This window comes from Condylura cristata, unplaced genomic scaffold (assembly GCF_000260355.1).
Source record: "Condylura cristata isolate star-nosed mole 26May11 unplaced genomic scaffold, ConCri1.0 scaffold00004, whole genome shotgun sequence".
Classification (NCBI taxonomy): Eukaryota; Metazoa; Chordata; class Mammalia; order Eulipotyphla; family Talpidae; genus Condylura; species Condylura cristata.
The window spans coordinates 66,597,782-66,623,016 of NW_004567105.1; the positions used below are offsets into that span (position 1 = coordinate 66,597,782).

Sequence of the window (25,235 nt, forward strand, 5' to 3'; positions counted from 1 at the left end):
CTGTTTTTATAAAAACAAATCAGAGCCAACAGGGCATGCAGGTTGGGCATCTGTGACCAGGGAATGGGTGTGACTTCTTCCTACTTCAAGCACCCTCCAAATGCTCTCCAGATCCGTGGTGTCTTCCCCGCAGACCCAGTATGGGCTACCAAGGATGAAAAGTGCCACCACCTGTCTTCAGACTGTTTTTCTTTAACCACTGGGCTCCGGGGTGAGACCTAGGATCCTGGTAAGAACTGGTCAAGGACTGTTTTGCAGCCATCCCAGGCCGGGTAAGTTCACAATTGAGAACTTTCAACTTGAGAACTTTGGGGGTGCCTCCCTGGAGCCTAGGGGTGAAGTCTCAGTGCTGTCACTGCCTCAGCCTGAGTTCGATCTCTGGCCAGAGAGGTGGCCTACATGGCACAACAGACCCCTGCTATCTCATCCTCTGCTCCCCTCAATAGTGTATTTCAGTCCGTCCTCTTGTTCTGCTCTCCACCCTTGTCTCCAGTGGTGAATCCTCTCACCACCTGCACCTCTGGACTAACCCCCAGGTCTTCTTTGCAAAAATAACTCAAAAAAATAAGAGAAGAGACGTTATTGTCCTCTTCACAGGTAAGCATGGGAAACAAACCAGCAGGGTAACAGCAACTAGACTAGTTGCTCCCCTCCCCCGGGTGACGTTGCCTTTTTATCCCTCCCCCCCCCCACGTGCACACGGCCATGTTCAGGTCTTCTGAATCAGGCCCACGCCCACGCTCCCAATCACCTTCTGCGTCAACACCATCCAGGCCACAGGTGTTGGCCAGACGCTAGTGGCGCAAACAGACTGACCTATTTCACTTACCCGACAAGGGCACACGGAGACCTAGTTACACCGAACCGCCTTTGTGTCAATTAGGTAGGTCTAGACGCTCATCAAATCCCTCAGGCCAGAGGACAGAGCTGCCGCCGAAGCCCAGCTTGGAGGCCTGAGATCACTTAGATCCCCTGTAGGTGACTTTTGTTGTGAACTCATACCCTGTTATGCCTTGAATGAACAGCCCTATCTGTACATGACTGATTTCTGCAAGAAAACGCTGTAGATGGCTCTCTAGTTTGCCACGAAGGCACTAGAAAGTCTCAGAACATGGCCTCAGTTCATGGGGAGCAGTTTCAGACCAGGGCACAGCCACTGCTCCCCCTGCTGGGTTCAAATCCCACTGATGAGCAAACAAGAGACCTACCTGACCCACACAGTCATCCTCATAGTCTGTGCTGAGTTTAAATCGTCCTCTAAGTTCTACAGGTACAGGTCGGAGAATCCCACAGGCTGTCATCTAACAAAGCAATGCCCAGCTGAACAGCCAAGAACAGTCTGACATTGTCTCCTTTTCTGTCAGACTCTGCGCTGGTTTTCCAGGAGAGACAAAACCAGCCACTCCTCCAAAATATGACTTTTCTTTTTCCCAGCTTTCATTCTCCAGGTAAAAAGGGAGTCAAGTGCCTGCATAGCCCCAAGAAAGGAGGCGTCAGCTCCTTACATGGCTTTGGTTTTGCTTAATTCTAGCTGACTACTGGCCCCCTGATCCAGGTAAGCAAGTCACCTGGCTCTCGCCCATCACGTCGCGTGAGAGCAGCTGGTTGTGGTTTACTGCAAATGAGGATGTTAGAGCAGGGCACGCCTCCCTCACATCCTTGCTCGTGGAACTCTGGCTTGTGCAGTCTGGGGGCTGACTTTGAGCCTAGCTCCGCGTTCCTTTAGCGGGAGCCCAGCAGGCAACAGGTGCCACACGTTTGCTGCCATTGTTTCCCAGGTACTTTATGTAGCATCCAGATTAGGACAACTGTTCATCATCTGAGCAGTCACCCCCCTTTTGGCTGGCTAAGAGAAGAGCTACTTGAGTCCCTAACCTGCAGTGCAAGCTGTTCCCCCTCCTCTGGGGAGCTGGGGAAGCCAAGCACCAAGGTGAGGGCATTATTGCCAGTGGCTTTTCTGAGACATCTGTCAAGTCTAGAGGCTCAGCAGCAAATCTGCTTGCCCTCTCCTCAGTACTTTTCATGTTCCCCCAAACAGGCTAGCAGACCAACAGTCAATCTGCACATGGGAGGCACAGAGTCACTCAAGTGGGCTACTTTCCCTCAGTCTGTAACGCCTCCAAGTCCCTTTTTCCAAGGCTCTTGTCCTGCTCTCAGGTACCTCCCCACCAAGGCTACAGACAGCTTTCCCAGGTCAGGGGGTATATGGAGATTAGCTCTAACTAGTTTCAGTAAAATTGCAGAAGTCTGTAGATACTCTTAGATTGTTTCATTACACTGTCAAAGACAAGAAAGTAGGGTACACAATCTGCTCTTGCCCCAAGGACACATATACCCAGGAGATGGGGCTTCTGAAGGTTCACAATCAGTGTCCCTCATATAGCCCAGGTGCTTCGGTCAAGGCTTTAGAACTCCAGGGGGGAGGGGGGGGCCTGGATGATGAGTCCTTTTCTACCCCATCGAGGAGGCATCTCTGGTCTTTCTACCTATTTGTTCATTATCTTTGACTTTTTTTTTTTATATTTTATTTATACTTATGTATACAGAACTGGGGTACAGGCTAGAGGTGCAAGGGCAGCTACAGGATTCACCAGAGACAGAGTGGGGAGCAGAACCAGCAGACTGACGAAGTACACAGCTGAGGGGCGCAGCGGGCGGATCAGGAGAAATCTGCTGTGCCATGTGGGTCACCTCCACTGCAGCTTACTTGCAGTGCTGCACTTTAACCTGCTGCACCACCAGGGAGGGCCCCTCTTTGACAATTTTTAACTGGGCCCCAGCCTGGCTCCCAATAGATCTATTTTATAAATATGACAAAAAGGCAACACAGCACATGTTTTTGCTTTATCATTTACGGAAACCATTTCCATGTACCTTTCAACTAGAGGGGAATTATAAAACATTACAGGAAGAAAACTGACTCTCCAGTAAGTTCAAAAATTCTCCCAACTCTAATCTCCTTGTGCCAAATTAGTGTTTTTCCGAAATGAGCTTATCAAATTCACTGGTACTTCTTATCATTACCAGTCTTTCTTGATTGAAGGGATGAGACATCTATTATTTATGTCTTGATTATTTGTTTTTAAGAGGTAAACTCTGGGGCTGATTTTGTTTTCCTAAGAGCAGTTATCAAAACAGGTCAAAGGCCTCAGCTAGCGGACTATAGTGACCCAAGTGGGCAACCTTTTTCATACTATCATTTTCCCTCTGTAGTAAGCTAGAAAATGCACACTTGTGGATATGCATTTGTCTTGGCTAAAAGGTTTTAATGGCAGAGCTTGTGTAACTGAGCAAGTAATTACTATTCAATAAAAAGCAGAAGTCTGGAACTCAACAGATGAGCTGCAGAAATCTCCTAGGTTTAACACTGCAGGTTATATTCTGACACCACCGCCCACCCATACATCATCGCTCAGGTTCTCACTTTCTATGGTGACACATAGAGCAGAACCACCACGGAGTGGAAAGAACATGACTTTTCTGTCTGCAAGCCCTGGGCTAGCACCCCAACTCTGTCACTCTCTAGGGAAGTTAACCTGGACTCCAGTGTCTTCCACCTGTGCGAGGGGGAGAACACCCACCCACACCTGCAGTTCAGTGCCTGCAACTAAACACTTCACGTCACATGCGTGCTGTATCACCTGGCACGTCGAGAGAAACTTATGTTGGCAGTTCAGTGACAATGAATAAAAACACTTAAAAGAAATCCATGTGCTAATCACTCTAACACTAACATAGTCTGATAAATTTCCCTGGATTTGCTGAGTTTACACTCTATCCTTATTTTTGAGTCAGGAAATGAGAGACCTGAGCTATATGTGATAACGGGTTTCCTCCACACTTTGGGTTTAACAGCAGCTAAAGCTAATCATGAAGAATACCTGCAGAATGAGAACTCCAATTACAAAAGACAAAATATGTGTCTATTACTTGCTTAGATCTGGGAGCCTATCTGCTCAAAGGAATTCATAAGTTTTCTTTTTATTGTTAAGCTGCAACATACATGGTTTAATATAACAAAAAACATTTAATCAAGTGAAAAGTAATAAACTGAACAATAAACAAATAAACACTCAAAACAAAATATTTTCCATTGGAAACATGTTAAGATGAATACGGGGCTTTGTTTACCATCTTACTGCAATTTTCTTATGTGTTACTAGCCTACATACCCCATGTTTTCTGTAATCATGCAGATGTGAATGGAAGTTTGAATGATTAAATAAATGAAAAGTCCGTTTACTGCAGAGAATCATTTCACAAGGCAGCCAAACTGTGTTGAGAGCGCAAATTATTCAAGAAATTCTCCTTGCATTTAGGTTCATTTTAGAATCCATGAACCTTAAGCTGTTCTTCCTTGACAATGCCAACCTGCAAAACAAAATTTAATTTCACAGAATCGCTCTGAGATACATGTTCATCTCTAACAGAGTACTGATTAAAAAGAATCACTGTTAACAGCACACAATTAAGACATCTAAATACCTCAAACATCATTACAGAACACTGTAATGATAGGTGATCATTAATCATTAAACTAGTAATTTACTTCATTCACGTGAGCTTTACTAAACAGGAAATAATTGATTGGCTTTAAGCACAATTTCAGAAGCAATCTCAAGGCTTTACAAAAGCACCCAATCACTTACCTCCAAAAGAAACTGGCAAATGTTTTTTCTTTGGTCACCTTGAAGCTGAATAACCTCTCCGTATTCAGGGTGTTCAATCACAGTACCATTACAGGCAAATTTCTGGGGAAGTATATGACAACATAACTGAACTGAGTCAAATACGAGGTTTTATTGTTCACCACAAGACGAAAATTATCATCAGTTGACTTGATTTCAGAAATATGTTTAGCCTCCTGTAACCCCCATCAGTTCCAAATTAATTTGCAAAAGAATCAGCAGGTAACAAAAAAGGGAAGTGATTTTATGGGGAAGATCAAAAACGAAATGGTTCACTTTTTATTGTTTTAAAATATGTAAATCTTAAACTTTTAAGATGGGAGAACAGACACAAACTTCTGGGCATTAATTATAAGGATGAGCACAGACAGCTTCCTCGGGTCCACTCAGTCTCATCCACACTGAAGAGACTGAAACTGTGCATCACCAACAGTATTTTCATCTTTTCTTCCTACTACCTTTACCTTTTTGAAAGCTTTCACAAGTTTCTTTTTGTCATAATCATCTGCAATGCCCTGAACAGTAGTCAGTGTCTTTCTGCCGTTCCGTTGCTGGATTCTTATATGAATGTAATCCTCAGTCCCTGCCGGGAGTAAGTCGTCACCCTTAGTTGCATCAGCAAAGGGGTCTGCAACGGGATGGACACAAAATAAAATTCCAGAGCAGAATGTATTTTATTTTAGCAAGGCACTTCTAGGTCTATAGTAAACAATAATCTAGGCAGTCAGCAAAGAAGGTTCTAGTGACTCTGCTTCTTTTTGTGGATGGGCATCTGGGCTGGGTGGGGGGCTGCGTATTAATAAAACCAAGATCCACTCAAAGAGAAAAATCAAGCAGACGTGTCCAATGATATCTGAACTGCAAAACGTTGTAGATAACGTTATCGTGGAACATGTAATGAGAGAAATCTTAAAATCTTAATTTTACAGCCACTATAAAAATGTGCGTCATCTCCAGTGCATTCAAAAGACAACTTAAACATCCAAAGATGCCCACCTCAACAATTCAGCCGTAACCGTGCCGTGCAAGAAGTAAAAGGCACATTATAGCTCAAGAGGTGTAATTTTTCCGATTGCTACGCAAGTGAGGACCGGCGGGCTGTCCGGTGACAGATCCGAGGCCCGGATCTGCATCTTTTGCTAGAACCGCCGGAAACAACCCCTGCTGCCAGTGGCTGCGGGTGCCCCAGACCTGGCCCGGCGTCCCCCGCCGGCTGCACCGCAGCCCTAACTGCCGCCTGTCAGGGTCTCAGCGACGCAGAGGGGCAGACGGCAGATCAGGACTGGGCAGGGGGCGGCGCGGGGTCCGCGGCCGGGGGTCCGGGAGGAGGAGCCGGGGACTGGCGGCCGTCCTCGGGGAGGGGGTCGCCAGGGGCCCAGTCGCCATTTTCTGGGCTCCGAGACAAAGCCCCACTCGGGGTGCGGGGGAGAGCAGCCGGGGGGGGGGGGGGGAGGGCCCTGCGGGGCGGCGGTCCGGGCGAGCGGCCCGGGTTGGGTGGGCAGGGACGGGCAGCCGGCGAGGGGCGCGCGGGGGGAGGGACGGGCGGCAGCGGGGCGCAGGTCTTACCGAAAGATTGGAGGTTCTGGATAGTGGACATGCGATACTAGTGTGAGGCCGGTGAAGGGATAAAATTCCTGCGGGGCCCGCCCGGATCACCGTGTCAGAAGGCTGTCGTGGCGAGAAAACGTAAATAAGGAAAAGCCTGGCCCCGGGGCTGGGATTCGGCTGCAGCGGCGGCGGCGGCGGCGGAAGCCGGGCGGAGGCAGGAAGAAGCGAAGGAGGAGGCGGAGGAAGAGGTGGCGGCGACGGATGCGAGGACGCGAAACGAGAGGCGGCGCTGCGGCTTCTCCCACAAAATGGCCGATGGAGACTATTTAGCCGCGCCCGCCGCCCCTCCCACGTGCCCCACCCGCGCCAGGCAACCTGGGACTTGTAGTTTCCCCGAGGCGCTGGATTCCAGAAAGCTGGGGGCCCGCGAGTTTCCCGGACCGCAATTCCCAGCACAGAGCGCGTCCTCGAGCGCCGGGCGGCGGGGCCCGAGGGGTGCGGGCAGCAGCAGACGCGGCCGGAGCCCGCAGTCATCCCTGGACTTTCCTTCCGCCGTGCATCGGCGGCGCGGAGGGTTGGTGCTGGATGCAAAGTCTTCATCAGTCCCCTTCGAAGCCCGGGGTAATGTCAGGAAAATCGGGGTGCACAAGCACAAGTCCCCTGGTGCCGGCTTTTTACTTGCCTGCGGCCTCTCGGCACCTCCTGCATCGAAAACTCCATTCCCCGGGTTGAAGGACCAGCCAGGGACCAGCGAAGTTCGAGGGAGCCCACCATTCGGATTTAGGCCGAATTCCGAGCGCGGTGGCTCCAGAAACTGCAGCATGCATCTTCCAAAGGGCTTCACTAATAGACCCCTGATTCCGGAGATCTGGGGTGTGCCTTGAGAATTTGCAAATCTAACAAAGCTCCCAGGTGGTGCTGCTACTGCTACTGGCCTGGGACCATGCTTCATAATCACTGCCCTGCTTCACCAGGGGCCTGGCTCAGTCCCTTGGGGGCCAAGTATATGTCAGTCAAACATACCAAAACCAACCCATCAGCTTGAACACAGAACCTTGAACCGCCTAGGTTCCAGATACAAACTCAAGGTGAGCTCTGAAAATAGGTTAATGGACAGAGTCAGGTATCAGAAATGTAATGTTTTCCTATCAAACTACCCACAGGAAAACAAACCTGAGACTCTGGGAATGGTTTCACCCAGGCTGGTGCTCAGTTGTCAAACTTGGTTGGCTTTCTGGAAGCAAAACATTAGACTAAAATTTAGGGATTTTTTATCTTTCTTGGTGCCACGACAGTCTTGTGAAGCCTACATACCCCTTCTCAGAGCACTACTTTAAAAAATGCATAAAAGAAAACATATAATTACAAAGAAAACCAATTACATTGTAATTTAAAACCGCATTGATAATTACTATTGCTTCTTTCCTAATGCATTCATTAACAAGATCTAGCCGTAGGTCTAGTAACTGCTAAAATTTTGGAAAGGTGATAAAAGATATTTTATGATGTCTTTAACTTAACATCAGACATGTACTATGAAAGTATCTGTGACTTTATTGATACAAAGCCAATAGAACTTTGCAACAGGTCCTTAAATGCTAAAACTTGTTTAGAAGTTAGTGAATTCCGTTTCCCCCCTCCCCTACTCTACCCCCCCCCCCCCCTTTAGGGATTCCCTCCATCCCTGGCCAAGGATCTGCAGGGATCACATTAAGAACTTTGGATTTAATCCTTTGTGGTTAATAATATTACTTACTGGGTACCATTTATTGAGTGTTTACTATTTACCTGTTGCAAGACTTATACACACTATTACAGTCTTTGTGGCTTTACATTCTGTGATGTAGTTATTATTCTATTTAACAGAGGTAGAAATGAAGACTGTCATAGGTATAATTTGCCTAAAAGAAAATCAAATCCTAAGCTATCAACCCTCTGCCTTCTTAGTTGCTAGTCCTGATTTAAATGAATGCTTTTATCCAAACTGAGGTGAAAGTTTTAGAGCTTGTTCCAAACAAGGAGACTAACATTTCTTTTGTTTATTACAGCCACAATGGTTTCCGCTCATTGTCTCATGCCTTTGTAAGCATGCTTTAAAATAATTTTTAATACTGCCCTAGATGAAGTGCAGAATAAACAAAATGCACCTGTTTTTGTCTTCTCCTTTCTTACTAGATGTCCATAATCATTATATATAACATTGTTTCTCAGAAGGAGCTAAAGTTTGCCCGGGGAGGGACAAAGTAGCAAAGAAACAAGTAAGAAATGTAAACATGGTAAGCATACATAAACATGGTAAAACGTGTAGAGACGCTTTAAAAAACCCAGAAATCTCAGCATTTTCAGGTCATTACCCTGTCAGGATGATGTGCCTTTTCTGTTTCCCATTGTTGGCATCAGAAAACGCTCAGGAGCTCAGAAATTTTAAATCAAAGCCAAGTATGAATACAGATTAGATACAGTTGTGCTTCTTATCTTAAAGCCCTCCTGACCTCTGGTCACAAAAAGACCTTGTGTTTTGACCCGCACTGTCCAATATAAGAACCTCTGAGCCAAATGAAGCTGTCACATTTGCAGTGTAGCTGGTCCACACTGGCACACCCTCAACACCAGCTTCAAAGACTTCAATTGTCTCAATTTCACCAGTTCCTTTTTACTTTTAAATATGTTGCTACTAGAATATTTAAAATTACATGTATTGTTTTTACTAGATAGGGCTAATTTAGAGGGAAAGGCTTTGACGTACAGTAGAATCACTGATAAAGGAATAAACTAAAGCATTTAAAATCTAGTATTTTTAGTTCTAAATGGTACCAGCCTGCTATACAGTGATTATTTTCTGCCCTATTACAGATAAGCATTAAGAGCACTTGCCGAAGATAGTAGTAGCAGTTAATAGAATCAGGGAAGATTTAAAAAAACAGCATAGTTGGAAAATAAAAGGCTTCATAGCTAGAGGCACACCCCAAATCTGTTCTTGACTTGCAAAGTTATAGGATAGAGACAAAATGAGGTAGAAAAAAGCATGTCTATAGACACAAAACATACCAGTTTCACAGGAGGAGTGACTTTGCCTGGGCTGAGTCACAGGGGATGTTTTTCTGGGGTCCTCATAAAGGGGACTCTGTGATGTAGTGCAGTCTCCCCAGCAGTTCACTTCCCAGCAAAGCAATGGTGGCTTTCATGCAGGTGTTTCTTATGGTGGTTATGCTGGCTGGTACCTCAGGTCTTTGCCCATGCATAGGCGGTCTGCTGGTGGGCAGGTGATAATGTGCCACTTGCATTTCCTCTTCCGCCAGCATCACTGACTGTCAGCCCAGCTGTACACTCTGACTTGACATTGTATTGTTCTGTGGCTGTACCTCCCATTGGGTGATTCAGCCATGACTCAGGGCACAGGGATCCTAGAGAGAGATGTGAGACCCCTCTGAAACACGTGACTTTCCCCAAGGACCCTCCATTGGCATGGCTCAGCTTTCTGACTCTGAAAGGTCATACCTTGTCTGTTCTTCCCTCTCCTTCACAGGTCTCCTCCTGGCTCTTTCTCTCACAGGCACTTCACCCCACACATTTCTTGCATGTCTAATCCCATCTTAATTTCCAGTTCTCTAAGGATACACACTGATACACACCAACCCCATACTGTATGGAAGACCAGGGCTATTCTTGTGATATTGGTGGGGTAGCAGGAGAGAAGCACATTTGTAGCTGACTCACTGGTTGGAATAAAGCTGGATATCTGGGTCTCATAAAAGGCTCTACCTTCCTGAATTCTCCTTCAGCTTTTATTACTCATGAGCCAGTCAGTGTTTTTAGCTTCATGACAAAGAACCCCAGCCTCTGCAAGTTACCCTGGCACCACGCTTAGAAGCAGCAAGAAAGGACCTGCATTTGAGTCCATCCTTGTGGGTTTGCAGCTCATGCTTCTATCTTGCTTGGATTGCCTTAATTTTTCTTACTGGCTTCCATCCCTTCACTGCTGTATAAATGCAGAGATCCAGCCTTGAGAGGCTGTTTAACCAGCTCTCATAATTTTTGTTACTAATTCTTCTCTATATGTTTATGTGTACGCAACTAAAAAAGCAGAACTGGTATGTACACATACTATTATATATATGTCTGCATGTGTGTATACATAGATACACACAAGTGTGTGTGTGTGGTGCGTAGCTATATAAACACACAATTCCAGATCTATGTGAATATCATTCCTCTAACCTTTTAGGGTGGCTCTTTAGAGTTCACTCTCTTTGAAGCTCTAGCTGCTCTGGTGTGCTTGGACTCAAGTTTTTCTACTTAGGGAGTCTCCTGAGATTTGTTTGTGTTTCCTTTAAAACTCTTCCAAGGTGGTAAGAGGGGGTGATTACAGAGCTCACCTCATCTGTTTTCCATCCCCCAGGGATCATGTATGTCTTTGTTTGATATATTGATAGTTCTTGAAAAACTTTTGTCTCATAGTTTGTCCTGTTTTTGGTTGTTGCAGGCATAGAGTAACTTCAGTACTTTCATCTCACTGAAAGCAAAGTTCTTAGTATATGTGTCTGACACTTAGGAAAGGAGAAGCAACTTTTTTAGAATGATGATCCTTTACCTACCCATGGTGTAAGTCTGTGTGTATACAATTTTTTTAATCACCCATGGTATAAATTTCTTATGTTACAAGACACTATGCAGCATCCTTCCTGGAGGCACAGCAGGTTAAAGCACAGCACTAGGAAGCTAGACGCAGCCACTGCAGCAGGAGTTCTGTCCCTAGCCAGGGAGGTGACCCATATGGTGCAGCAGACTGTTCCTGTCTTGCCTGCTGCTCCCCTCAGCAATATACTTTGTTGATCTGCTTATTCTGCTCCCCACTCTGTCTCTGGCAAGTTCTCTCACTGCCTCTGCACCCCTGGCCTATGCCCCAGTTCTGTATGCATAAATAAATAAATCTTTAAAAAAAAATAACAAAAACCTGTGCCTAAGAAGACTTTCAGAAATGTGTATTCATTTTTTTAGAGCAGAAATCCTTGGGTTATTTTATGAAATGAAAATGAAGCAACTTAAAAATTATGTAATTGAATTTCTGTTCCAGTAGTTTCTCCATCCACCCCCTCTTATCACTGAGACCTTACAACTTGTCTTAGTATTTCTAAGTACTGATAAAGATACTGCTTGATTGATACTGAATCAAGATACAATTAATATACTGTGGCTACTTGGTATGAGTATGTAAATGCTCAGTCAAATGAGTTGACTGACTTTTATAGTTAAAAAGTAGAAACACATTCTGAATGGAGATATACATTAAGTGAGCAAAGGAAATTACAACTAGTATTTTGCATCTTTCACCATGGGCCAATTTATATATTCTTCATCATAATTTTATGATTGGGTTTTATTATCCCATTTTACAGATGAGGAAAGACTCCAAGAAATTTATTCTTTGCCCAAAAAAAAAAAAAAAAAAAAAGAATCAATCAGTAAGTGACATAGCCAGAATTGAACATGGTCTGCCTTCAAATTCTGTGTTCTTCCTCCATATCATATGCTCTCCCTAGGTTAAGCATACAGTTTGAGTCATGCTGTGTTTGTTAGTGAACGAGCAAATTTGGCTAATTGCTAACATGCAAGGCTTGGACCAGTGAAACAGTTTCAGTGACTATTGATAAATGACCTAAAATCACTCATGAATAAGTTACTGAAACTTGCTAAAAGTGGACACTAAGGCTCAGTTTTTGTAATCACAGGGTTTTGGTTGGCAAAAATTTTATTAAAAGGCCATCATGTTCTAACTGATTGGAAAGAAAAAAGAGACTCATTATCATCATAGCAAAGGTAATATTTCTCAGTTCCTTAACCTTGCATAGGTCTGCAGGAAATCCTCCCTCAGTGAGCAAGTCCTTCAACTCCATGACCGTGTTGGCCAGACAAACTGTAGTGTTGAAATGTGTTTGCACTCAACAGGTACCATGAAAAGATACGGGTGCTAGAAGCAGTTGGAGAGTGACTAACCAGGTGCTACAGGTCAAAGTTTGCAGGCAAGTTAATAATACTTTTCATATGAAAATTAAAGTTTATTTCTTTAGAAAACAATCTGAATTTCTAGCTTGTCTTTGAAGAATCCAGTAAAGTTTGTAGCAATTGCTCTACTTTAGAGAGAGGGACAGGCCTTGAACTTGTCGCCCTACCTACGTCTCCTATCGTCTCTAACATGGAAGCTGAGAGCCGGCTGCCCCTGGCCTTGTCAATGGGAATATTGTTTGACTTGTTAAAGGCGGCATGTGCTTTGTATCCGCTTGCTAAACACTTAGAGAAGGCATCATAGGCGCTTCAGTGTACATCCTTTAGTTCAGAGCTTCCTGAGATCTTGGGGCGAGGGAGAGAGAGGGAAGAAATGGGATGGATTTTAAAAATGTAGGACTCATTTGGGAAGAGAATCTATATATGGTTGGATCTTAAACCTAGATGTTAAAGGAAGTGTTGGTCAAAGGGGCTTTCAGAAAAGAACTGGAGCAGGAGTGCGAATCAACAAGGTAAACAGAAAAGTACTTTGCTAAAGAGAAAGATACAGGGAAGGAATGAAAAGGAAAGAAAGAAAGAAAGAGTGAGAAAAAAAGGCAGGAGTTTCTGTGGGAAGAATTACAAGTGACATCAGCCACAAGGGTGGAGGGGCACTCGGTTAGGTCTAATGAGGCCAACGCATTGCTTTTTAAAAGGTAAAGTAGTTGTCATATGAGGATTTGTGTTTTTGTCTTCACTTAAGAAAAAGCCCTAAATTTCCAGACACGTTTGACCTGTAGTTGCTCAGACATTGCTTCTTCCTCCCTATGTGAATGAAATGATGATAAGAAAAAAAAAACTAGCAGTAAATGAAGGTGTAAGTAAGAGGTGGCGTCAAATATCACCTCATTTATTCCACATTTGGAGACGTTTTGGGAAGAATCGGGGCCAAAGTTAAAGGGTGAAGGAGTGAAGGAAAGAATTTGTGTTTTGTATTAAAAATGTTAAATTGTATTTTGTGGCTGGAGGGTATCTGGTGGTGCTGAAGGTTCGGTGCCTCTTCTGACAGGGTTGGCCCACTAATAAATTATGTACTTCCCATTCTTTGCTGTTTTGCTCTTTGGTTCACTAGAATTTGTGGCAGGGATGGCTGGTTTCTACCTCATATTTATTCTCCCTTTCCTTCTTAGTAAAACAGAATCCCAATTTTATTCTGGAATGCAATGTGCTGTGCTAAAAGACTATAGAGCTATTCTCAGCTTTCTTTGCTAGAAGGAGCCAATAACATGTAGGCAGAAGTGTGCAGTAGGTTTTCAAAAAAGAAGCTGATTCAGTGCAAGAAAATCCCTATTTTTCTGTCCTTTCTTCTCCTGGGACGCAGACATGATGCTGAATGTCCAGCAGCCACTTTGGGCAGTGAGGTGACATTGCTACACAGCTGACAATGTGGACAGAGTGACAGAGGCTGGGCCCTGGAATGCCCGCCACTGGCCTTGTTGTGTGTGATGTAAGAAGCCCCATGTGGAAAAGCTTCTGTTCAATTGGGTTTTCAGTTCAATGAACTTAAACCCAGACTGAAGGAAGCTCCTTGTGGAATGCAAGCCCCAGGACTCCTGGAAGCTGCACTTTGTGCTCTTCGTTGGAGTTGCCTATGGCTTAGCCTATGGTATCTATCTTTACCATGATCTAGGGGAGTCAGGCCAGCTCAGTGTGGATTGTAGGAGGACATTCCAGAAACAAACCCACAGTACATTGTGTCTCCTCAAACTTCAGAGACACATGGCAGGACAGATGTCCTTTAACTGCCTGGGCCTCTTTTCAGTGAACAGCAGTGACAGTGTCCCACCAGAGTTTTAAAGTGAAGTCTTGATCAAAATATAGCATTGTTTATTGTCTGCCTTGTTGACAATACCCCGTGACTCTCACTGTAGGTAAAACTAATAGTGGTATTCTTTTTCAAGTTGAAAAAGAAACATTTTTTGGCTTTTGGTGATCTGGTTGGTATGCATGGCCATGTCCACACGAGTTGTTAAAATTAACATATTTTCATGCCCATTGGCAAATGGCTACTCTCCAGCCACTGTGCCCCTCCCCCACCCTCACCCCTGATTCCTGCCTTTGGCTGGGCCCCTGGGACCACTGCATGGGAGCAACTACAATTGCAATGCCTGCCCACAGGGGCCTCCTGGTTTTAGTCATGTTCACTTGTAAAGTGGACTGACAGCACAGAACAGAAGGGTCCATACCTGGATCAGATAAGGTCAAGCAGAGAAACTCAGGATGTCTGTGTCATTGCCATGAGTGCCTGTCACCTCAGCTCCTCTTGACAAGCGGTCTTGTGGAATCGTGCTTTGGGGCGATGCCATCAGCCCGCCCTGAGGGATGGGGAAGGATAAAAGCACAAATGAGACTTTGTCATGTGCTTTGATTTTTCTTTGTCACAAGATCTGTCCTATACAAGGTTGTCAAAGATGTGGGTTTTTTGCAAGATAAATATAATGAGATATCTATAAACAGAAGACATTCTGCAGGGGAGAGGGAAAGAGGGAAGACCACAGGGACTGTGGTGACAGTACACAGGTGAATTGGTGATGGGAATTCTATGGGGCTACACCTGAGGGAAGAAAGAAAACACTGTTTAAAAATGAACAGTGATGTAAAAATATATATAAATAAAAATAAATTAATTTTTTTAAAAAAAAGATGTGGGTTTTTGCTGTTTGTACCACCATTTCTATTTATGCAAGAATCTTCAGAGAAATGCCTAGCTGGTTTGAGAAGCAAGAACAGATGTATTACTCCTGGAAACTGTCCTTTTTTAAATCTTATACATCTGAATGCACGTGTTCCGCTTTCCCTTCGCCCTGTCTTTAGGGTTATACTTGTACCCATTCTGTAATTAAGCAGAGAAGAAAGGAGGTGGAGTGGGGAGAGGGAGGGAGAGAGAGAGAAGGAAAAATGAAAGGGAGTAGAAAGAGAAAACATTTAAGTAAACTATGAAAAACCAGAGCACATGCTCAGAAGAACATAAGTACACAGGCACTTAGCATTTTTTTTTCCTTAGTGGAATTTCAATATTATCACAGATTTGCACTGACTAATTATGAGGACGTTCAGTTTTCAAAGCTCCAGAATAAAAACAATAACCAAGGAGTATATTCTCTTTAGTTTTACATATCCACAGACTTCTAAGTTCCTTTGTTTAGCACTATGTTTTTACAAATGAATACTTAAGCTCAGTTAAGTCCTTGCAAATGAAATTTGGAAATGTTTTAATTCTAAGGTAGACACAATAAAAATGGTTTTTTAGACTTTGTGCCAATTTGCCTTTTGTCAAACAGGGAAAGTCTGTTCTTTGCGATATTCATAAATATGTGATCTGGATATAGTCAAGTCCTATGTTTTGTGGATTACCTTTTTCTTTTTTCCTTTTTAAATAAACTAATTTAAGTCCCTTCCCCTCCTAACTCTAAACTGTCCTGGCTCTACTGAAGATTTCCAAGAAGTCCCAGATTTACACTGTATTCTGTGTATTCTCCTGGTCATCCATTGCCTTCGATTCTTACTATGGTTGAGTAGGATAACTGCCCTTTCTCTTCCCCTATTTCCCAGAATACTACTGACCTGGGGTTGCTGGGGGTTGCTATAATGTGTAGCACTTTTACTGACGATAAATGAAGAGGATACTGTGTTGCATAAACGAAGATCAACTTCAAGTTCAGTGTTAGGTACCTTTGCCTCTTTCTCCTGAGCTCTCTCCTGCATACATAGTGCTGGCCCCTCTTCTTCTTTCTGATTTTTTTTTTCTGGGCAATAAAAGCAGTAGAAGATCACAATTTTCTGATACTTTATACTGCTGAGTACCCTGTCTTCCCTCACCCCTGCCCATCTCAGAATAGAGGGCTCTGTGCTTCCTACAGCAAAGTGGCAACAATTCCAAATAATGACAATATTTTACATTGTCTTCTGCTTTAAGTTATTATAGAGCAAAATCTTAGGCAAGGTTCTCTACCAACAGGACCCATGGATTCTGGGCACCTTATGGTTTGGGTGGAGGAGTCTAGAAACTATTGAATAATAAACCATCTTTATCTGGCATTATCTGGGCTGTTTGTAGGGTAACTAATCAAAAAAGTCAACTAATGCAAAGATTCAGACATGATAGCATACCATATATTTTTTAAAACACTTAATCTGATAATGTTGATATTGGGAAAAGGCCTTATTTTTGATCATTGACCTGCTAATTGGAGTCATCAATTCTGCCGATAGTACACTGGTGAAAATTATTTTTGATATTTGGGCTCTCCCTGGTGGCGCAGCAGGTTAAAGCACAGCACTAAGAAGCTATTCCACTTCCCCATGAGTTTGATCCCCACCAGCCTGGGAGGTGACCACATGGCGTGGCAGACCTCTCCTGACCCGCCCGCTGCTCCCCCTCAGCAGTGTTGTACCTCCTCAGTCAGCCTGTCTGCTCCCCACTCTGTCTCTGGTTTATCCTCTCACCGCCGCTGCTCTTCTGGCCTGTACCCCAGTTCTGTATGCACAAATAAATAAATCTTTAAAAAAATTATTTTTGATATTTAAGGTAAGATAAGAATTTAAAGATATTTTTAAGTAGCCAGTATAATATCCATCAAGGTTATTTTGCTTATTTACCACCAATATGATCTTTGTCTCATTTGTACCTTATTTGACAATGATTTTCCAGCAATTTACTTTTATCTAATTTTTTCAAAGTAGTTAATTTTTTACCCTACAAGTGGCACTTGTCTTCCTTTTGCACTCATTTTATCAGTTTCATTTTACTTTAATCAGGTAATTATGATGACATTTAGGACTGGCACTATCTTTAAAGAGAAGGGGATAATAGTGGGCCTACATGGCTAACTCAGCATCTTCAACAATAACTATATAATCACTAATCATGAAACCATAATCAAATGGCTATAATAACCATAATGAAACTAATGTCAGAAAAGATAAACTTTGAGGAAGAATAAATTCAGTATTTGGACATGTGACATCAGTGGATCAGCCATTCCCTTCCTCCTGGGACGGAAATCCGGAAACCTGCTGATAGAGGTAACTGCCTGAAACTACTGGGTGCTTGGGGAACCACGGCATATCTTCAAAACTGTGAGATTTTGTGCTGGAATCCTCATTTTAGTAAAATAAAATTTAAGATGGAAAGCAAAATAATCACACACTCATGGGCCCTCCCTGGTGGTGCAGTGGGTGAAAGCACAGCACTAAGAAGCTAAAACCTCTTCAGCATGAGTTCGATCCCTGCCCTGGAGGTGACCCACATGGCACAGCAGACCTCTCCTGACTCGCCCGCTGCTCCCCTCAGCAGTGTACTTCATCAGTTGATCTGTTCTGCTCCCCACTCTGTCTCTGGTGAAGCCTCTTGCTGCCCTTGCACCTCTGGCCTGTACCCAGCTCTGCATGCATGCATAAATAAATAAATCTTAAAAAAATAATAATTACAAACTCAGATTTTTCCCCCAAACAATATTGAAGACACTTTCCAGAAAAATTAGAAACCCCCCAAAAAGAAATATAGATGTATATGGAAATCAGCAAAAAAAAAAAAAAGTATAAATCATATTGTTGTGTGTAAAGAGGGCTTTATGGGTAATTTATGGTATATAAAGGTTTTATGAGTAATTTTTAGAGGACCAGAAATTTCAAGCATTTCTCATTCTAGCACAAGGCAGGAAACCATATAATAAATTAAACCATATAATAAATTAAAAACACTAAGTCATAATAAAGAAGTAAAAGTACATAATTGTCAGTAAACACAAATATTGTGAATGTTGTAATTTTCTATTAAAAGGGAACTTCTTTGGTTTCAATTTAAAAATGTTGCAAAACTTAAAAAATGGTTGCAAAAATAGCAAATATACTATTGACAACACATTTAAAGTTAAATGGCAAAAACTGAGAAAGTTACTGCCAGCAGATGTTAATCAAAAAGTAGAGTAACATTATTAGTAAAAATAAATTCAAGAAGAATCACATTCAACAGGACAAAGAAGAATATGATCAATGTTATATTAAACCAAGAATGAGTAACTCATATTCCAAACAGCTCGGCAAAATGTATATGAAGCAAACAGGGAAATACTTTAGAGAAATTGGAGAATTTGTAGTAATGGGATACAGTAACACATCTGTTTCAGAAACAGACAGCTAAAGTAAACAAAAATAGTTGAGATTTTTTTAATAATACAATGAACACATTTAGCCTAATTATGTAGAACTTTGTATCCAATACTTAACTTGTTAATTGTTTTCAAACACCTATGACATGCTTACAAAAATGATTACATGCTATTTTTCTACATTTAAAATGTAGAAATAATTTATGATATATTTCTTTGGCTGAGTTGAATAAATTAGTTATTAACAAAGAGGCTGCCAAAATAAACTTTACTTGAAAATTTTAAAAAGCACATGCTTCTAGTTAATTCTTGGATTAGACAGGCTATCAAAATCATAAATTAATAAAGACTTATTTTTAAAAAGACAGCAATATACACCCAAATGTGGGGAATGTAGCCAAAGCAGTATTGGGGAAAACTTAGCCATGAAAAGAATGATCTGTGCTACAACATGGATAAACTTTGCAAACATTATATTCATTAAAAGAAGCCTATTACAAATGATCACATACTGTTTGAGTTCATCTTGTGACTTGTCCAGAACTGGCCAATGCATAGAGGTAAAACATAGATCAGTAGTTATCAGAGTTGGGGGTACATTTGAGGGGAAATGGGTAGTTGAGGTTAATGAGTAGATGGTTTCTTTCTTGGGTGTTGAGAATGTCCTAAAGTTATTATGGTGATGGTTACACAGCCCTGTACATATACTAAAAATCACTGGATTCAACAGTTTGTGAGTTATGTGGTATATGAATTATATCTCAATAAAACTTATAAAAAGAAAATATATAAAAAGTAAAATCAATTTCTTTTATTTACTGTCAATCTATTAAATAAAATAGTTAACATCAAGTCAGCACTATAAAGTATATATAAAGTATATATAAAGTATATTTTTAATCCAGAAATGCCAGGATAATTAACAATAAGTAAGTGTTATTAGAGTTGTAATACAAGATTCAGAATTTAGTATATAAGTTTGAAATATAGGATATTTTTCAGGAACAGAGAGAAATGTTTGCAGTCAGGGGCTCAAGAATTCTCTACATACCAAGCGCTTAACACATCGGAAATGAGAGGCTTTTACTAGGGAAATATAATCAAGGTCACTCACAGGGTTTGCCTTTTAGTAGGTTTGGATGGACCTTGGGTCATTCAAAAGTAAATGGAGACCTGAACAAAAAGACCTTATACCTCTTAGGTGGAGATGAGACCCCTGACAATATGGGAAAGGAAGGTAGACATATGTTCTTACATTGGTAACTTCCCAAAAAATCTCACTGTATGGGGCACTGACAATATTTGGGAAGCCTCGGCGTATCATTTCATCAAACCATCAGTTACAGACACTGTAAAGACTACATTGTGAAGAGGCAAGCCCTCCCTTCCCAATATATCAACAAATTAAATGATACAACTCTATGGTCATTTCAACAAGATGAAAAAAATTTTAATGGATCACCTCGTTCTGTTTTCCAAGGAAACCACTTCCTCCCCTTGTCCCCTAGATTCCCCAGTGGGGGCCTCAAAGCTGTAGGCTGTATTATGCAATTTCTGGAAATGAGATGACACAGGAGCTGATTGCTTTTTATTTCAAGGTTAGGCCAGTGACCTTTCCCAGTCTCCAATTTATGCTGATATTTTCAGTGTAATAATAGCTTCCCTGAATTCTTTTCTTAGCTCATTTTAATAATCGATTCCATACTTTTTAACTGAGTCCCCAGTAATTTCTGTGTACATTACACCCATATCATAGTCTGCCTGCCACATCTATAACCCCAGACCATCCTTGCCCTCTGGTACAGGCTGCACAAAGCTTTGGTAACAGTCACATTGAAATGCAAACCTGGGAGGCCAGGACCTCATAAAATCTTATTTCACTGTCTTACGTTCTTCATGATTTGTCTGTTTCTTATTCCACTGGGTCTATATTTGTAAGACTTTGGAATTCAATCATCTTAATTTATTGGAATCCTTCTGTATTTAATGGATTTACAGTGCTGATAAAAAACTGACAGTAGACAGTAAAGATGCATGTGTCAAATCAGCAATATAGTTTGCTGTATGCTGAATATACCAGATTAGGGTGTAAGTGCTTTCCACGCAACGTTTCTATTATCATTAGCCAGCCTCATTTTAAATTCTGGATCACAAATCTCAAAAGGTCGGTTGACACTGCGCGTCTTACCGCACTATTAGGGCATTTCCACCCTCAATTTCCACAGGGATGATTTTACATATCCCTCTCCTTAAAATCCAACTCCTCCTATGCTAACAGCTGAGGAACTTGTGCATACTTAACTGGGAAAACAGAAACAATTAAATGGGAACCAGCATGATAGAGCCACCAAGTCTTGGGTCTCCCTGCCTTTGTGCTGCTGTTCTCTACCTGCCTGGGTGAAGTATCACAACTTTTCTCTTTTGCCCTCTCAAGGACATTGCTCTGGGATGTATTCCCTTTTCTTTCTTGCATCTACACTGCCTTTCCTCATAGTATTATTTCTACCAGGTGTCTGGAATCTTCCTTCTGAAAAAGACAAAAGCAAAAAACTCTCAACCTCATATTTTCCTTGGTAGGGCCCATTTCTTTATTCTTCTGAAGAGCTGTCCACATTACTCTCTCCACTGGCTCATGACTGCTCTCCTTCTCAGACCCTTTAAACACATTTTCATCTTCACTGCTATACTGAGATCATGCATGCCCAAGTTTGCTTGACCACAGTATTGCTAAGCCAGTGCCATCTCACTTTTTCTTTTTTGTTTTTTAAGATTTTTTTTTTAACAAGAACTGGGGTAAAAGCCAGAGGTGTGGAGGGTGAGAGGATTCACCAGAGACAGAGTGGAGCAGAACAGGCAGACTGACTGAAATACCCTGCTGAGAGGGGGCAGTGGGTGAGACAGGAGAGGTGTGCTGTGCCATGTGGGTCAGCTCCCTGGCCAGGGCTCGTGCTACAATGGCTGCTGAAAGCTTCATAGTACTGTGCCTTAACCTCTTGCACCACCAGGGAGAGTCCTGCCATCTCACTGTTTTTAATCTTATTTGATACATTCCACAGCATTTGGTGCAGTGCACTGTTCCTTTCTTCTCTTGACTTCAATGACATCATCTTCTCTTAATTTTCTTTCATATTATCGGTCACTATTTCCAATTCCTTGGGTGGCTGCACCTCTGCTCAAACTCTGACTGTGTTGTCACTAAAATAGGAGGAAAATCAGGAGATGTCTTGGAAGACAAGGGAAGGAAGTGTGTGTCCCAGAGACTGGCTGAGGAGCTGTAGTCACCTGCGGAGGAAGGTATGCTCCTGCATTCAGTGGCACCATAGTGTCAGGATGAGAAAGAGCTGAGGTAGAGGAGGTAGTTATTTCCAAACATTCATGAGACCAGTGAGGGCCTAATATGGGTATATTTATACAAAAAAATTTTGTCTGGGTTATACAGGTTGCAACTCCTGCACAATTTCCAGTTTCATCCATGCCCAACACTTCTCAGATCTTGAGCCCAAGCCATGATCTGTACAGTTGTAGATCCACCCACCTCCTTGACCTCTCTCATGGAGACTAGGACTAGAAAATTTAGGATGGAGTCTTCAAAAGACACAGAAGCTGGAGGTGGATTAACTGGAGAATACTGGAGGAATGATGAGCATAGTTGTTAAGTCAACTATAGAAATGAAAAATCCATAAGTGCCAACTTATAGAGCAAGTATCAATCACAAGGTGCAGCCCAGAAGTGGGGATGTGGAGATTGAGGGCCATTGTAGAGAATCCTGGCTCCTTACACATCAACCTAGTCACACCCTAGCAGTAATTGACACTAGATAACAGTTCCACCAAGGAAAGAAGCCCTCCCGAAGAGAAGAACGTGGTATTAATGCAATTTCTGCATGGCAAAAAGCAGCTTTCCTGCAACCTGTGACACTGCAGGTGTTTCTTTTATCAACCTTTTCCCTTTTTAACACAGGAGTGACACTTTCCTCCCAATCTTGCTGGCTTTTGTTGATGCAGGTGGCTTTTGTAACCAACCTGTCCCTTCCCGGGCAGCTCTTTCTGCCTGCTTATGTCTGCGCAAGCATTCTTTACTTCTCCTTTTTTAAAAAATAATAAACCTACCCTTTTGGATATAACTAAACATCTCTGCCTCGTGGGGAAACTCGCTACATGCTGCCGACGGGGGGTGCTCTGGTGAGACTTTTCTCAGAGGTAACCCAAGGACCCCATTCTCTGAACCCAACATCTCTCCAATCCGAAATCACTCCCCACTTGGCCAACATCTGACATGGAACATATCTAAAGAGGATTTTTTCTTCCTTTTCTGCCCCCCAGTGCCGTGAAAAGGAGTAATTTTTTTCTGTTGTCCCAGCTAAAGAGATCTGAGGGCATCTCTCATACTTCATTCTTTTCTACTACTCACATCCAGCCCAAATCAGGACATTTATGCCTTGAACTTTCTGTGGACTCAAGACACCAGGGAGGCTCATGGAGTTGGCCAAGTAATCCTGGAGGTCAGAGTGGAGGAGGCAGGGCACGGGAGGATGCAGGTGTGGTGTGCTGAGCTCACTGTTGGAAAAAGGATTTGTGAAGAGCAGGACTGTCTAAATTGGATTTTCAGCTACTAGGTGACATGCTGTGTGTTTCTCTCACACCCTTCAAGCCTCTAGACTCCAGCTTCTGTCAAGGCTTGCCTGAGGTGTTCCTCTTCGGGGTAGTGATTACTCTCTCTGTGCCCTAAGTGAGAGTGGGGCAGGGCCTATATTTCCTGTCTGATTGATGTGCACAACAGAGGGCCAAAGTGGAAGCAAAGACCAGAAACCACTGATCTCCATCATACAGCTTTGCCAGCTTTTGGGAAGGACTTTGGTCTTTAGAGAAGATAAATTAGAGTTTGAAACAGTTTAAATTTAAACTCAGATTTTGAGTGCCATGGAGCCTCCCTCTAATCATGGATTACACTAGGATTTTCCTGGACTGGGGAGGATCAGAGACAGCCACAGGAGGTGACATGTGAGCTGAGCCTTTCTACAGGACACATGGGGCTTTTCAAAGCCAGGGAGCCAAAGGACCAAATATACTGTGGGAAGATAGTTAAGAAAGGGACTAACTTGCCCTTGAGATAGACCCACAAATCATGAAAGGGTAAATCAGGCCCTGCCAGGAGCTGTGGTCAGAATTTCTAGATGATTACAGTCCAGCTTGGCCAATGTCTGGGACAGGTTTTCCAGCTGCCCTTATATCTGTCTTTAACAATTGCCAAATGTCTACTTCCCCTGCAATCAAAAGACAGAGTGGAGGCCGGGAGTTAGAACCCTATCTGTTTTAAGTCAAGAAGAGGTGACTTACCCCTCTGTCATCAGGCAGTTCAGCATTCCTCGGGCACCGAGCTGACAGAGTGCCAGGTGACATCAGTAGACTGTTGTGCCTCACATAACCAGCATTTCAACAACCCAGGGTCACTGGGAAGAATTGCTCCTGGACATGGAGAAGACAATAACAATCTCATTTAAAGGCAAAGACAATAGCAGTCCATACTTCACCAGGATGATTCTACAAAGACCCAGATTACAAACTCGTGGAAACGCTCACTCGGGGAATCTGTTCTCAGCAAATCAGGCAATGAACAATGCCTGGTCTTTCCCTTTTAAAGACCAGCTTCCTCAAAGAGGAAAATGCTTTTCGGATTTCCCAGATGGTTTGCCATGATGCAAATAAAATAGTAGGGAAGAGTAAATCAAAAAGGACAGACTTCGAAGCGCAAATTATTGTCCTTACCAGGAAACAGCAAAGGGCATGTTGAAGATAGAAGTGCAATAGAAAACACCACCATCACTACCTGCAAATAGCCCTTTCATCTCCAATTAAGTAATTACCAGATCTCTCAGAGCATGAGGACAGGATGGCAATTACACACTTTTTAATCCTGTCACCTCACAACCTAACCCCTCACAGCTGTGGCACATCATGACTCTGGGCTAGCGTTTGCTCCTTGTCATTCGATACACACAGCCTGTGGGACAGACAGTAGCTCTCTTGTGGCGGACAGTCTTGAGTCTGCCAGCTCTCAGTCCCATCTCCTCTCAAGCCTCCTTGACCAAGTACAAAGCTGAGAGCTTGGCAGATAGGTTACCACCCTGGGGACTACGGTAGACTTCGATGCTGCATGGGGCCCACTCGAACCTGGCTACTCAAAGTGTGACCAGCAGTACTGGTGTCACCCTGGTGCTGGTCAGTCTAGCCCTGCTGTCAGCCACGTTCTAGATGTGTGCAATGACGTTAGAGATTGGCCTTAAATCTTTTCTCAAGCATCACACTTTTTATATGAAACTTAATTTTTCTACATGTTAGGATGTGGCTCTACAAAATGAATCCTTCTGAATAACATCTTTGAAGGTTCCAATATTTAAACTAGATATTGAAGGTTTCTGGCCTCTAGAAAGCTCTTTAAAATGCAACTCGATGTACCTGCACTTTATCATAATTATAACTCAGTTGTAGAGACAGAAGGCTCATGCAACCAACTGTTCTGTAAAAATGCAAATTTTATAAGGGGAATACTTCCCCTGGGAGAAAATAGAGCGGCTGTCATGTGAGAAGTTACTTTGAAAGGAACACGCCAAATGTCTCCTTTGCTTTAATGTTTAATCAAAATTTTAATGAATAGAGGATCCCTTGTAAAAGATTAATACACACATATTAAGAGAGACAGAGAGACAGGCTCCTAAAATGTATCACAAGTGTCATGTAAGAATCACAAAATGTCAAAAATAAGTAGCTCAATAGCTTGCTTGTCTCTCCTTTTTATTGGACATTTGATAGTGACTTTTGATAGTCACTTATCTTCACTCCTAATACA

The 25,235-nt window shown here is 42.8% G+C and overlaps 1 protein-coding gene across 1 annotated transcript; it reads right to left on the bottom strand.

The window, feature by feature from the left end:
- Positions 1 to 3,906: 3,906 nt before the first annotated feature.
- EIF1B (eukaryotic translation initiation factor 1B) lies at positions 3,907 to 6,562 on the bottom strand. Its single transcript, XM_004676287.2, has 4 exons — positions 6,255 to 6,562; positions 5,153 to 5,316; positions 4,650 to 4,751; positions 3,907 to 4,371 (listed from the first exon to the last, which is right to left on the bottom strand). Exons 1-4 carry the CDS (start codon positions 6,283 to 6,285, stop codon positions 4,327 to 4,329), a joined length of 342 nt encoding a protein of 113 aa, XP_004676344.1. The 5' UTR covers positions 6,286 to 6,562; the 3' UTR covers positions 3,907 to 4,326.
- Between the last annotated feature and the right edge of the window lie 18,673 nt (positions 6,563 to 25,235).

What these genes read in the sequence shown, in the direction of transcription:
- EIF1B (XM_004676287.2), bottom strand. Translation starts at nt 6,285, where the DNA reads ATGTCCACTATCCAGAACCTCCAATCTTTCG. An exon ending in TTGTGAAAGCTTTCAAAAAG is followed by an intron (nt 4,752 to 5,152) that starts GTAAAGGTAGTA and finishes ATACTTCCCCAG; the next exon opens with AAATTTGCCTGTAATGGTAC. An exon ending in TTTGCCAGTTTCTTTTGGAG is followed by an intron (nt 4,372 to 4,649) that starts GTAAGTGATTGG and finishes TTTGTTTTGCAG; the next exon opens with GTTGGCATTGTCAAGGAAGA.